The sequence below is a fragment of the Struthio camelus genome, chromosome 9, assembly GCF_040807025.1.
Source record: "Struthio camelus isolate bStrCam1 chromosome 9, bStrCam1.hap1, whole genome shotgun sequence".
Classification (NCBI taxonomy): Eukaryota; Metazoa; Chordata; class Aves; order Struthioniformes; family Struthionidae; genus Struthio; species Struthio camelus.
Window position 1 is genome coordinate 27682372 of NC_090950.1, and position 15383 is coordinate 27697754.

At 45.6% G+C, this 15383-nt stretch overlaps 1 protein-coding gene across 7 annotated transcripts in view; it reads left to right on the top strand.

Moving 5' to 3' along the window:
* Positions 1-15383, top strand: part of TNIK (TRAF2 and NCK interacting kinase) — a 204632-nt gene that overhangs the window by 133820 nt on the left and 55429 nt on the right. For all 7 annotated transcript variants that reach the window (XM_068955072.1, XM_068955074.1, XM_068955075.1 and 4 more), the window contains exons 8-12: positions 4522-4576; positions 5498-5576; positions 10578-10753; positions 12693-12759; positions 14412-14616. In XM_068955072.1, coding sequence (XP_068811173.1) covers positions 4522-4576; positions 5498-5576; positions 10578-10753; positions 12693-12759; positions 14412-14616 — 582 coding nt within the window. The remainder of the gene's footprint in view (positions 1-4521; positions 4577-5497; positions 5577-10577; positions 10754-12692; positions 12760-14411; positions 14617-15383) is intronic.

Genomic DNA, 15383 nt, shown 5'->3' on the forward strand with positions numbered 1-15383 from the left:
TACTCTGCTTTTCTTTAGAGATATCTTGCCGATAAGCTTAGAATCAAAATTTAAAAAAAAAAAAAAAAAAGAGTTTGCTTCCCGTACCAAGTCAAGACAGTTCACATATATTAGCACAGTTTCTTTTTGCTGGGTGGACTAAAAAGCTTCTCTGACTCCAAAAGAAATTTGAATTCCAGATCGGTATAAAGTGTGTGCTTCCTGCTGAGTTGTCCGCCTTCTCTAGGAGACCTATGGAGGTGATAATCCTTTCTATATTGCTCCAGTTTAAGATCACTTGTCATCTTGCATAGAATACTGGGCACCTTAATATGGAAAGACATACTAGGAGTTTGGAAGGAGTGCAGCGGCGACTGAAAGGGAAGGGGTCATGCACACTGAATCATGTGGAAAGACTGAGATAATTAAGTAGGCAGCATAAATCCCAGTTGAACAAAAACAAAGGATGGATATGACTGTCCTATAAAAAGACTGTAAATAAGATTTGAGAGAGAATTTTTGGGAAGGTATAAAGAGGCGTAAGAAGGACTACTTGGGACAGCATTCATCAGCGGACTAAAAGTGGAGGGAGTATCTTGAAACTGAAAAGCAAATCATATTTTCTTTCCTGGAGGTTGTATGTGAGAAGGGGCCTCTGGAGGTGCCTGCTGCTGGAGCTGAGGCCTCTCACTAGCTCCCGACCTCGTCCCCCAAGGGCCCCAGGGCTGCTGGCACCCCACGGCCCTGTGCTGCAGGAGGTAACAGAAGACCTAGCGCCTGCTCTGAGACTGCTGCCCTGCAAAAAGCCAAGCAGAGAAAGAAACAACATTTCTTGGAGAGAGGAACAGCATTTCTTTGGTTTACTCATTCAATTGTAGACTTAGAGGCTTGAAGTAGTTCGGAACGGGCAGCTCTTGAAACAGAGAGAAGTCTGAAGAGGAACTTTAGGAATGTGGCAGAAAACAGGCCAAAAGGTAGAAAAAAATATGAAAATTGGAGATACCGCGAGGATGAGTAGAAGGCAGAATAGATCTCTTCCACCCTGAGATGTACCTGTTTACAGTGTTTTCTAGTTTTTTGGTTTACAGGTTACCAGAGTTTAGCCGGTCTTTCTTTAAGGGACCTCTTCAAAGTGCTTCCACACAACTTCCAGCAAACTAGTAGCTACATCGGGTCCAGCTTGGCTCTGGTCTGCTCTGTGACTACAGCTTGTGCTCTTGCCCATTACTGCTCTCCCTCATGGACGGGTTTCGTTCTGATATTGCTGAATAAGTCCTCTTATTCACCTTTAACATCAGGCTGACTAGGACTGCAGTCCTAAGGCTTTTGCACTGAGCTCCCAGAGAAGTCTGACGTTGTGGTCTTGCTGTAAAGAGTTGAGCAGAAGTCGTCAGTCAGATTTGTTGTGTTTCAGGGGAAGGTTTGTGATGCTTATGGTGGCTGCTGTGACAAGTGATTTTCCATTGATGAGGGGAGGAAGTTGTCCAAATTGATTCCAGAGTAGAGGCTGATAGTCAGACAAGGCCTGGGGGTAAAACTCTTTCCGAGAGACTCTTTGCCAGGAGTGCAGTCTTGTCCTTGCGGTCCGCAGCAGGGCAGAGCAAGCAGGAAGACGAAAGCTCTTTGCCTTTGTGCTAGCTGACTGCAGGGTGCCATTTGGCAGCTCCCCAGCCTGGAGATGGGTCAGAGACTGCGCTTCAGATGAAGGCACCGAAATTAATCTGGGTTCTGTTCTCAGTGCATCGGGTACTGAGTTATGAATCATTAGGCAGCCCTATTCATGGTGTCCAGAATAATGAATTAGCCACCTTCTGCCAAAAAACAAGATGCAGCAACGCCATTAAGGAAGGTTCTCATTTTTCTCTCTGCCAGGCACATACTGTCTCTTCCTTCTCTTCTGTCTGTAAAAACTGAACCATCCTCTGAGATTCATTAATGGATCTAGAGGTTTAACCATAGCACATTTCTGATTTCTGTATGGCCTCGTGAGCAGGCACCAGGAGTAGAACTCACCAGTGCTTTCTGGCAGATAGCTGGGGATATAAATGTTCCTATTTGCAAGTGAGAAAATAGGAGGAAAAGTGATATAACTATGAAATCAAAGGAGTTTTCAAAAATATGCTTTCTCGGTGCTCTGATCATTCAGCAGACTCAAATAACCTCTGCTGAGAATCATGTGGGCTGAGGAAGGCTTGGGAACAGAGTAAATGAAATTGTGCCTGTTTCTCCTCCCACTGGGGAAACATTGCTTTTCTAGCTTCCATTTAATGAGCAGTGCATAATTCAAGAGAATCCTGAGGTATCTCAAGATACTTCATATTTTTAATCTATTCCAGGCAACCTATTTTCTGTGGAAACTGTATCAAATCCATTTTTATGTCATCCAGTTTTAAGCAGGGAGCTTGCAGCTATCAGTTCCCCATCCAAATTGATACTGTGCGCCCTCAGGAGCCAGGACATAGATACTTGGATCCTATGAGGGAGGATTAAAGTCAGGCCATTGTACTTGTTCTCATAGCTGAACAGTTTGGTCACAAGATATGAAACTTTCAGTTTGAATCTTGTTTCTGACAAAAAGCTCATGAAAGTAGTTTTGGTTTCGGTACAACATGCTGCATTTCAGCTCAACTTCTAGAGGAGAGGGAGGAAGTCTGGGTCAGTAAGAGCAAAATTTCATCTCACCTGTATACCGTTCTGAGACAGGGAGGCACTGTAGCATTTTGCTGGCTGCAGTCTGGGCAAAAGACCAAGGAGCAAGGGGGCTTCCTTCTCACTCCAGAAATAAGCACAACCAGATGAACAGCAAGGTGCTTTGAGAAGACCTTCTTGCTTTGGAGGGTCTCTTTCTCTACCCATGAAGTCCTCTACAGTCTCACCTCTCGTGTGCCACGTAACTTTTGATGTCCATCATTGCTGCCCTATGGCCTCATTGCTGCCTTAGCCCTTGGAGTGGCTGTTTTGTGGGGGCGTAACGGTGCAACAGCTAGTTCTGTTGACAGAACGGCCCACGTCGGACATCCCTGCAGACATCTCTCTCCGATGGATGCCCCAGCTTTTAGGGCTGCGGCTGTGCTTTCCCATAGTGTCACTGCCTTCAGACTTGTGCTGCCTCCCTGCCCCTTATCCTTGTGCAGTTCAACACATGAAGTCTCTTCAGTTGGATCAGGAAAAATGGAGAAGTCTTGTTCCTGAAGGAAGGAAGGTGCATTTCTTCCTTCCCTGGATGTCCTTCAGGAAAGAGCAAGGAGGTGGTTAGGCAGAAGCTCTTGTGGCCACGGTTCAGAGGGCTAGTTTATACACAAAAAAATGTGACCAACCTACTTCACTGAAGGTTGTGATTATTTTTGACCTGTTATATAGTTAATGATCTTACACAGGAGAGACCAGGATAAAGATTTTGTACCAAACTAGATTGAAAGACACTGAGCCAAGTACTTCTACACTGCTTCATAGAAAAGTTTTGCCACTAACTCTCTATTGTCATTAGTAAAAACAGCAGCACTCTAGTGTACACACGCCGGGAACGTGGGTCATTTTGGGGCTGGTACCAGACTTCATGCCAGACTTTATGTCTCCCCTCCTCCCTCTTTCCTGTTTTCCCCATCCATGGAGCAGAATAGAAGGTTGTTACTAGCTCATGCGGGAGTTGAGGATTTGCTCATAAATGCCCATGGCTCACTCAGATACAACAGCCGTCAGTCAATAAGGGCATGCTGTGACCTTCAGGACATCAGCCCAAAGCCTGGCAGGGCTGATGACGGTATTGCCGGAGCAAAGGGGCTGCAGAGGATGGCTGTCTATCATGAGTGTGACAGATCCACCAAAAATGTTTTGAAGCTTTTGAAATAAACCTCTAATTAAAAGGTCGGGTTGGGAAAGTAGGAGAGAGGGTGAAGGGGAAGGATGGAGGTAGGAGAGGGGTTTCTCAGTGCAAGACGAATAATTTCCATGGGGAGGAATTGCTCTGTGCCGGGCAGAGAGAAACGTGCTTGAACATTCGTATGAGCCCATCGAGGTCTGTTGACTTCTCTTTTGCTGTGCGGGTGGAGCCGAGCAGCTGCGTGTTGGCCCTCCCAGCTGTGCTCAGGTGCTGCTGGATGTTGGCGCTCCAGGAGGCCCCAGCATAGCCCAGAGAGGCTGCAGAAATCGCCCAGGTGGAGATGGTAGTGGGGCTGCATCACTCTTGCACTTGAAGGGTTTATTCATTTGTTGTTGAAAGAGGATCTTGATGGACTACAGGATTTTGGCTTCATAATTTTCTGGTGGCAATGTTCTTTTCAGACTCAAAAAAAAAGAAAATAACAGCTCAACCCAGAAGAGGAAGGAAGGCCTCCTCTAAAGCCCTAAAAAATGGGAAGACCATAAAAGAAGAGCTCCTACGCTGTGAACCTGGGGACTTGCACAGATAATGGAGAGCAGGCTTGCAGGACTGAGCCCCTCGTGCTGGGGGAGCCGTGCCTTCCCTCCGTGCCTCCCAGCGGGCGACCCGCTGTCGTGATGAGGTGCCACTGCTCACGTGCTTCTCTCTGCTTTGTTTTACAGAGTGACTTGTGGTCTTTGGGGATAACAGCCATAGAGATGGCAGAAGGCGCTCCCCGTAAGTAAATATATTACTCTGTTTTAATTAACATTTGAATTGTAATTTGGTGGGATTTGCTCAGCATCAGCCGGCGCTCGGTTCTCTACAAGAGACATCGTACGAAGGGTTCCCAGGCCCATCCGGGCTGAGGGAAATGGAGTTTGCAGGCTCTGTGGGGCATCAGAAAAGTGACTTTGAAAAGCTGCCAGGTGCTGCCTTGAAAAGCTGCCAGGTGCTGCCATAGGTCAGCGTGGCCCAGGGTGTGGATGGTGGGCCAAGATGCACAAACCACTGTATGACTTCTGGCAAGTCATTTAAGTGCTCTGTGACTCAATTTTCTAAAATGAAATAGAGATAAAGATATAGGTGAAAGAATGGAAGCAGTTAAAGCACTGCTCCTCAGCAGTACCATTTCATTGACCACCCTGGTGCCACAAATACCAGCATGTTTAATGTAGCTGGCACATCTGCATAATTCATACTGCCATGTTTTTTGAACGTTGTGGTGGGACCTTTCTTGTGTAGCAGTGAATACGAGTAAATAAAGCAGAGTGTAGTGGCACATGGTGTAGCTGTAGCATACTTCAGGTCGGTTCCCGCCAGCACCCAGCAGTGTGCTTGTCACGCACAGCGGTAGGGGCACAAACATCCAAGCTGGCCCCTGCAGCTGATCCAGAATGGTGCTGGGGGGTGACACACTGTTGTGGTGGGAGAAACGAGCTCTCAGTTACGCTCCAGGCCACCTCCAAAGTACTCCAGCTGGTTGAAAGCATCTGGAGGGTAATGTCCATAAAAATCCTCCTGTCCTGTGGGTCTTTCAACTTCTGAATTGAAAGAGACTTGGGTCCTCCCCTCTTGTTCCTGTAGCCTGCCTTTAGGAAGCGCGCGGGGTCTGGTACTCTTTGTGCTGTGTTTAATGCCTCTTACTGCAACTTTCAGCTCTCTGTGACATGCATCCCATGAGAGCCCTGTTCCTCATCCCCCGCAACCCAGCCCCAAGATTGAAATCAAAGAAGTGGTGAGTCTCCTTCTCAGTCTTCAACTGCTGTAAAACATTTCGGAAGCAACTTGTTTTTGCAGCCCTAGTGCACTGGGGGTATTTTGTTTACATTTTTACAGCTTCAGGGGCCCATGAAAGTGTCTAGCATACAGTGAGTGCAGGTTTGGGCCTTGATCTCCTGTAGAGAGTCATTCTGACGTGCACGAGTCGCACACCGTGGGATGACAAGACTACTAGGTAGGCAGTGAGAGAAATGCTCTCTGACGTTGCCATTTCACAGTGCAGAGTTGGCTTTTCCAAGGCAGTTCATGCAGCCTGAAACCACATGACGCTTTGCTTGGCTCCTGTTTCTTTCCAGTGAGGTTCCGTTTTCAAGTGGAAACACGTATGCATGCCAAAAAGGGTAGTTTATCTTGAAGGCCCAGGAATGCAGAGATTTGTACTTAGTTTGGGCTTTATTTTAAAATTTTAGAGGAAAAAATACATCACTGTTTTGAAAAAAAAGCAGGGTATGCCAGTAAAAACCCTTAGGAAAAAAATATTTCTGAAGCCCAGCAGATGTTGTTTTGTTACTGTATGTTCTGTACTGATGGAGCAGGAGTCCTTAAGAACACTCATCTTTGGTTGGTGCTGTTTGCCCGCCCCAGGTTCAGCAGTGATTTTGTCAGGAAAGATCTGCCAGATGTTAGACAGTACCACCACTTAGTCCCAAATAGGCTGAGTTCGTGGAGGTAGAAAGTACTGCCTTATTGCTTGAAATTACATTTGTTATCTTTATGAAGACACAAGAAAGGGAGCAGAGTAATCGGTAGGGATTGGAAATGCTTGGTGCCAAAGCTGCAGGTATTTCTTTGCTGGGAGAAGAGAGGAGTGAGGGGCTTGGAGGCATTTGATAGCTAGTGTGAAGGTTTTAGGGCCAGCCCCCTTGAAACTCTCCTAGGCTTTGACAGTAGACGTCTTAATTTTGTGGGCCTAATCATCAGCAGGTCTGGTGCATAACCCATACAAGATGGCTCTTTCCCTGCCAGCTTTACTACCAGAGAGGATTAAAGATGTTCTCTAAATAGGGGGCTTGCACCGCCTTTTTAGGGTACCATTAGTCAGATAGCTCAGAAAATAGTTTGGACACTTGTTTTCTACCACATCGCTAGTTTCCTTCTACGTTATGGTCTGTTACAGCACAAAATGGATTGTAAGCTGCTGGAGTTTATTTTTCATACAAATGTGTTGTTTCTTCAGCAAAGATTTTCTCAGCCTCTGGACAGAGGGGAGGGCAGCTGAAAAAAAGCAGCGTTAGTTTTGAACAAAAACATTCTCCCCATCTTTTTAAGGTAAAAATGTAGCTGGGGTGGAAGTTGTCATTTATTCCCTGCTCTGATAAGTGCCTTAGATATTGTCATCTGTTCGGCACAAGCCACAGATACTACTTGAGCCTCATACGGCAGGTGGGTGTCCCGGATTTGCATGCCTTAAGCTTTGTTTTTCTAGTGAGAAGAATGTGATGGTGGTACAGCTCAGCCCCAAGGAGATGTGAGGCATTTGCTGTTTGCATTTGTGCTAGGCCTTGCTTATCTCCCCTTTTTCCAGTGGCCTGCACACCGGCCCCCACCCCGCCTCTCAGCTGCCCCAGATTTGGGGTGTTTGAAATCTGCATCCCAATTCCAGTTCCACAGAACTCAAACAAATTACCTCTTTCAAGAAATCTCCATGGTGGTTTGCTGACATTTTCTCTTCCTCACTTTGCTGACCCCTCTCATATCTTTCCTTGCAGAAGGGGATTGGGTGGTTTATGGGACTTGTAATCGACTGCAGAGCCTTTCACTGCTGGGCCATCTGTTCAGGTTCAGCCAGGTCCATAGCGGCCAAAATCTTCTTGGTGTTAAACCGCGGTGGTGATATCTGTTCAGGGCTGGGTGGTTCTGCCCATTCATCCAGACACTCTGCACCGGGGACGAGGTTTGAGCAGAGGGGACAGGGCACCGTGTCCAGGATGGATGTGCTCTGCATCTCTGCATGGAGGAAAGAGGTGAGGTGCAGGTTGGCACACGGAGGGGATAGCGCTCTTGCATTTACCGAATGCCGTGTCTTTAGTGATTGCCAGGCTGCAGTGGAAGTTAAAGCATCAGACCTGGGGAATGGGCTTCAGTAGCATAAATTGTTGTCTCTGGAAGGACGCTAGAGCAGGAGGATTAGTGTAAAATAGAGAGGGAGATTCCTTTTGAAGTTCCAGTTTAATGGAACTCCAGCTTCAAACTTCTCCCTGGTCTGCGAGTGTGATACTCACCTTGCCTCTGCCACATCTGCTCTGTGAATAAACAGAGATCTGGTCTCCCAGAGAGCTGCAAAAAGTTTTCTCAAGGCAGTGCAAAGCTGTATCCGTCTTTCAGGCTTTCATTATAACGTTAAACTGCAAAGGATCCAACAGGGTTGCACTTTGAGACAAAGCTTCAAGCCAGGACACATTCAGGGGTTTCCTTAAGGACGAGTTTGCCCAACACTGCTTTCAGTATTTTCAGTGGGACACCGAACAAACTTGCTGTCTTTGATTCAGTTCTCGTGCTGAGATTTTGGGCCAGCCGGAGCAGGACTTGGAGCTTTGCATGCCCAAGCCAAGGAGACTCGAGATGTTTGTCCGGACAGTCACAGTAGCTCTCTAGCAGTCGGTGTGCTGTTTTTCACAACACAAATCACAAGAGAAAAGCAAAATGAAAAAGATTCAGTGTATGCAGCCTTGCAGGTCAGCTCCTCCTTTGTGCATTCTGTGTTCTGCCAGTGGGTCGGAGTCTGTTCTTGCTTCTGTGTGCAGCAACACGTCAGAGTACATAAAAGTGGGAAGAACATCTTTTTCCTTATGTGAAAGAAATAGCTAACTGATCCCACCACCTTTGAACTTAAGTCAGTGAAACCCACTGATAAGCAGCAGCAGGCGTGGGAGATGTCCCAAATAGAAAATCCCAGAGAGAAAAATACTGTTGTTGAGTGCTGAAGCCTTGAACTTGCTTATAAAATAGTACTGTGTTCCTATGAAATTAAAGATTCTTCGGTATCATTTTCTCTTCCAATTAAAATCAATCACCAATAAAGCTTGATTTTCTTCTTCCTGCAGTTCGTAGGTAAAATGTACTTGAACTTTAGTGATGTTGTTCCCATAAACGCTTCATAACCCTGCCTTACGAGAAATGACAAAACCTCTTTGTTAATGAAGTGGCATTTGCACTGTGATAACACTTTTCTTCCAAGCAACTGAGACGGCTTTGCAAACATTTATTTAAGCTTTACAAACCCCAAGAGCTGGAGGAGTGCTAGTGTATGTGTTTATGTAGATGGGCCGGACTGAAGCAGGAGAAGGTTGAGAGACTGGCATAAAGGTATCGCAATAAACCAGAGCCAGGGAAGAACCCAGTGTCTTGTCAGTACTTCTGCGTTTGTGGCCTTACTTGTGCTACTGGATGGTAGCACGTCCCCCTTCTGGGGACTGCCTGACTGTGCTTGCCCTTGTGCAGGGTAGTGTGACATGGCTCTGTCCTCTGTCATGGAGGTTTCACCTAGCAGGTTTTGCGTGCCAGGTGGGTACGAACATGCACACTGCCACGGGGGAATAACTTTCAAACTACATTAACTCGACCGTATTTGCTGGTGCACTGGACTGCACGCCCAGAAGTGCAGTCTCTCCTGTTCAAATCAACAGAGGAGAGTCATGTTCTAGAAATGGATTTTTGTGGAGTGTCATGTGGATTGGCCCTTCTGGAATACACCAAGACACTGGGGTTTTTTTGAGGCAAGGTGGAGAAGGAAGATTTGCTCGTTAATAAAGCTGGAGGGGAGGATTTAATTGGATCCAGTGGTGTGTTTTATTTTTGCATCTCAATTTGTATGGATTAGCACTTAAAAGATAAATCACTTTTAGTCTTGACAGCTTAAAAGTAAAATCCCTGAAAGCTTATTGTTTTACTCCTCAATGCAGTTCTGTACTATCTGTTGGCTTCTGACATTAATTTACACTCATTTTCCTATTTGCTAAAGCAGCATACAGTACAGTGGCCTGTCATCATCTTTCTTTCTTGCAAAACCCTGTTCTCTTGGGTTTATAATGTGGTGAAATTAGTTCCAGAAAAACTTTTGATATGCAAAACTTGAGGCTAAGAGAAATTTGTTTATTAAGGATTTGGATGAAATTGTTTTCGTGATGATTTAATTCAACTGTTTGCAAAAAGGCCCCTGATGAGGACAGGGCAGGCCCTGCCATCCGCAGCTAGGTTCCCACTTCTGTCCCGGGAGCGCTAACAAATTGCAGTTGTTGGTCCATGAACAGTGGAGGCTCTGGCACCTCATTGGTCACCCGTACTGTCCGAGCACCCTGAGAGCAGGGAAGGGGGTGCAGACAGTAAGCAATGCCCAGGGGTTTGGTGAGCCCTTGACTTGAACAAGTCGTGTGATATTGGGTGATTAAATCGAAAAAGAAAAAAAAAAACTGGCTTATCCCACATATCTTCAGAAAGTTACGTCTCTGGAAATACCCACCAGGATCACAAAATATGGAACACGATCCATTTGCAGTTTACATTTGTATCTGTATATGTTGCTATGTGCACTTTCACACGTCAAAGGGAAGGAAAGAGGAACATTTCTTTGCGTTTTCTTGGTTGCCATTGATGACATTTGGCTTTGGTGGATTCCCCAGTGGTATTAATGGTTCCCAACTTTCTCCAAGCTCAGCAGAACCATGTTTGTCACTAATTGGACCTGCAAAGCTGAGACAAGAAGAGGCATAGATAGGAGCATGCATGGGAAGAGTAGGAGAGGGTAAAGTGATCTGGGTCACATACAGCGGTGCTGCTTTGAGACCATGCTAATCATCAACAGAGAAGTTTTATGAATCCTCTTGGAAAGCTGCATCTTAGAAAGAATGGCGTAGCACTCAGGAGTTCGTTTTAAATACCCACAAGTTTTGTGCTTTCTAAGAGGGGAATTGATATGGTTACCTGTTTTTTCTGCATGTTCCTTTTCTGTCTGGGCTAGGTCTAAGAAGTTTCAGTCCTTCATTGAGAGCTGCCTAGTAAAGAACCATAGCCAGAGACCGACGACAGAGCAGCTGATGAAGCATCCCTTCATCCGGGACCAGCCCAACGAAAGACAGGTTCGCATCCAGCTCAAGGACCACATCGACAGGACTAAGAAGAAGCGAGGCGAGAAAGGTTAGTGGAGAAGCAGCATTATGGGCAGTCTCTCACCTTCGTAATGTGCTTAGAGATCCCTAGCACAGAGCAAGATATAGTTGTGCTGGGCAAAGCATAGAAGAAAGAAGGCAAAGAATAGACTGCAACACTGCAGCATATTTTCTTTGCGGTTTTTTTGCTTGATCTGTAGCTTGAGTTTTGCCTTTGCCTGATTTGCATCCCAGCATCCCATACAACAGTCCGTAGCTCAGATGAAGCGAGGTTTCAAACTGATTCATTATCACCCATCAAAGGGAGCCATGTGAAGGCCAGTGACTTGGGGACTTTGAGGTAATAAGGCCGCGGGGATGCAGCAACTCTTCAGGGTTGGCTGGGAGCATATTTTCGGGACTGAGTGGCTCATGGTCACAGAACCAGTTTCATTAACAGATATGGCTGATTGTGTCCTCAGGCTGGTTTAGTTCAGTTAAACAGGCGTGGTCCTTTTGTGCGAACACTCTTGTTTTGGTTTAAGGTCAGGTTATTTTTTTAAAATGGATTCCTCTCAGTCTTAACCAAAGTTGAAACATAAATAAATATCTGTAGCAAAGCAACTGCTGTTTTAAAAAAAAAAAAAGGCTACAGGTGATTATCATTAAAAGCTAACCAGTGTTCTAAAATCTTTTTTCCAAAGAAAAGGGGATCTTTTTTGTCCAAATGGTGATTTCTGCATGGCTCTTTCAAGCTTTGATTCATTAAAATGGTTGTACAAGATGTACGTGTGCATATATATGTACAAGCATATGGAAGGAGGAACATGCTAAGCTGAAGTTTTCCCAGATCACTTATTTTATGCCAAGCCTTTTATCTACGTGGCATTTAAGTTGCACCAACAGTGTGCTATGAGTTGCGGAAATGAACATCTCAGTAAGACCCTTGCCCCAAAGCGAGGCCATTGACTTGGAATAACCTGTTAAACTGAATGTTTTCAGTGACTTCTCCCGTCCTTATCAGAGTCCTCTAAAAGGAAGATCAGATAGCTAAAGCAACTTGTTAAAGTATTCTGTTACTTGTGACATGAATTTTGACTTGAAAGCGCGTTTGTAAAATCCAACAAATTAATATATTGCTATTTCTCTCTTTAATTGGAGCAGTATTAATTTTTCATGTGTACCTTCTGGTTCTTTTTGACAGATTGCAGTACATCGAAACAATAAAACTGAATCGTAGTGAAGTATTAAACGTGTTTAGTCTGGCAAACAAAGGTTTTACCCTAGAGATGGAGAGTAATGGGATATATACAAGCCTTTCTTTTCCTATCGTTCCCTTCATCCGATAAAGATTATATCCCAACAGAAAGCACAGTATGTAGCACAACATAGTAATTGAGCTTCTATGTAGATATCTTCACTGCCGGGAAAATATCACATGGATTTGTGTAGGAGTGGTGGAAGAGCATATACGTTCAGGGGCAGAAAAGTTCGTGCCTTCAGAACGACAGTTAAATCCCACCCTCTAAAGCCAGTGGCTTCAAAAGCTCATCATGCGCCTTCGCCTGCAAGAGCATCTCTGCAGAGTGGGGCCACTCATTGTGTTTGGTGCATTGGTATAAATTTTTATTTAACAGAGGCTATTGGCACCTTCTGTCTCTCTACCAAGCCTCTCTGTGTCTGGAAGCCATCCCCCACTGTGCTGGCACTGGCAGGCAGTGCTCCAGCTGGGACTGCGGTCCTCCGCGAGCCCGCGGAGCGAGCAGCAAGCTGGCACCCCAGGGAGACTGCCGAGCGCTTCCCTGGCTTTGCAGCCTCTGGTAGAATGAGCAAATGGAGAGACAAAAGCTTGAAAACAATATTGCCTGTTCTTCATAATACAAGAAAAAAAAAGATTGTCAGTTCTCCCCTCAGAGCTCTGGCGTTTTCAACCATCAGGAAAACCAACGAGTCCAGTAAAGGGCACTGATAAGCAATTATGTTCCTAGATGAGACAGAGTACGAGTACAGTGGAAGTGAGGAGGAGGAGGAGGAAAATGACTCTGGAGAGCCCAGGTAAAAATCAACGTTTCATTTCTGCCCTTGTATCTCTTTAACTCGGTATAAAATTGGCTTGGATTAGAGGCTCCCTATGAACTAGAAATGGGAAAAGAAAATTTGATCATTGAGCTCGCCCCGGGAAAGAACAAAATATCTCCCCTCTAATAGATGATGAACCGTATTAAGTTGATGCTAGGTTGGCCAAAAGTTTGGGAAGAAGCAATACCCCATTTTGTGTGGGATTTGCAGTGCAGCCCGTTAACGGCCCAGGAACGCAGTGGTTGCCCATGTTATATATACCTTGTTCACTGGTGGGCAGCTCTGCTTTGTGGTTTTGAAGCTGCAGTGATCTCCCAGGTGATATTTTAAGATAAGAGCAGCATGGCTTGGCCAGTGATGCGGGGTAACTGTGGGATGCAGATTTACTGGGGGATGGGAGGACCGAAGCCCTCTCCCACCACCGCCGGCCTTTCCCATTGTGCCACGCAAGGTGGGCTTCAGGCCTGCCCCATTTAAGCCAGCCCTGTATCCGATCTGATTTACCATAGCTGGATTTTCTTTTTCGTATGATGGTACACTGACTGCCACGTGAGTTGCCTGCTTGAATATGTTGGCCATAACTGAGCAGAGCCAAGCTATCATGGTCATACTGGTGAGGAATTGCTCTCTCTTACCCATTACTTGCGTGTTGCCCAGCTTGTCAGGAAGACGATAAACATTTACAACTACTTATGTGGATCTAGCTTCTGAAAAGGTTCCTGGTGTTTTTTTTTTTTTTTCCCTTTTGCAGACTGTGTGTAAAATGAATTGCTTGTGCAGATCAGCTTGCAGGATATAAAACTGCTTGTTCAGAGCAAACCAATTGGCTTTCATGTGCAAAAACTTTCGTTCACGTGCAGATGTGTGTGCTCACATGAACTTTGCTGTGAGGAGCTGCACATGTGACTACTTAGATGTGGGAAAAATGCAAGCTGAAATTCAGGAAGATTCTTGAAAATGTGGTTCTTTATTTCCAAGTGTAGCTCCATATCTACATGTAACTTTTGTCATGAAACCTTTCCAATTACTGCTGCAAGCATAATAGGGTTTGAACTTTCTTTCTTTGATGACATTTTTGAGAGTCGTCGTAATTAGTATCAGATTATTCCATTATTTCACTGAGATAATGTAATATTTTAATAGCTGGCAGTGATTCATGCTAGATGTGCTTTGTGAACAGCTAAATATAGTGTGTGCCACTGCAACATAAGAGACTTTGCTTAGAAACCTTTAGTGAAGAAGCGCCTGGGGAGCCTGTGAGGAGCTGGAGAGTTCTCTGCATTCCCAGCTCACAAGCCAAGCCTTATGTCCCAGCAGGATTAACAGCAAAAGATTTCAAGATTTCTTCAGGATTTCTCTTTAAAAAAAAAAAAAAGGAAATGGGAAAGAGATGATGTGCAATTCACATTGTACCTGGCAGTGGTTGAGCTGTCCTGCCCGGACACTTGTGTCTCCCTATTTCCCTCCATCCGCTACTGCCCAAGCACTTTCCGTTGCTCGAATACAGTTACGGGGAAGGGCACGGCCAGCAGGGAGAGGGGACAAAACAGAAAAATGTGCAGAATTTCCCCTGATGAGAGGCTTAAAGATGTTTGTAGGAACTTCTCTGATGCTTCTTTCCCATGAAGCTCCATCCTGAACCTGCCTGGAGAGTCGACGCTGCGACGGGATTTCCTGAGGCTGCAGCTGGCGAACAAGGAGCGCTCGGAGGCCCTGCGACGGCAGCAGCTGGAGCAGCAGCAGCGTGAGAATGAGGAGCACAAGCGGCAGTTGCTGGCGGAGCGGCAGAAGCGGATTGAGGAGCAGAAGGAGCAGAGGCGAAGGCTGGAGGAGGTAACAGCCAGAGTCGAGCGATGGGCTGCTAGAGGTTGTTCTTGGGCTGATTAGGGGGGTTTCTGGTAGCAGTTCCTAAGGGAACTATTTTCAGCCGACTTTGGAAAAATGATGTCCTAACCTCCCTGGGAGGAATGCTGGTAAACCAGAATGCTGTGTTACACTGAACAAAAAACCCTGTTGATCCATTATGTATACCGACTTCCAGCCACTCTCCTCACCATGATATGTAAGTGTTGCCAGCTCTTCTGAAGGTAGTAGGGTTTGCTCACTATCAATCGAACCCTTCAAATACCAAATTTTTAAAGGGTCATTTGAACTACCGGGCAGAGTTAGTTCAGTATTGATGTGGTACTTGTATTCAGGCTATTTTGTGCTAAAATCTAGGTGAGCAAAACCCTCAGCAGCCAGGAATCTCCCAAGTTAATTGTATTTATTTGTTGCTGTGGCCTTTGACATTTGAGAAGAAGCTGAAAAGCCTCCGTTCACCCTTTCCCAAGATCCACGTACCACTTATGTCCCCTTTAATCCCTGTTTGCAACTTCAGTCCTTGCCAATTGCAACAGTTTTTCTTTGGGGGGGGTGCAGATTCCTGCGTGACTCGTGCAAAGATCTGTATGTGCCCCGAAGCATAAGATTTCATTACCCTTGTCTTAACATACCAGCTACAAATACTATCGGTTATAAAATTATCCACCCCCTTTAAAATCCAGCTGCGGTATTTGACTGGGTGACTTTGGGTGCCAGTGCGTTGCCCTGCCTGGCTG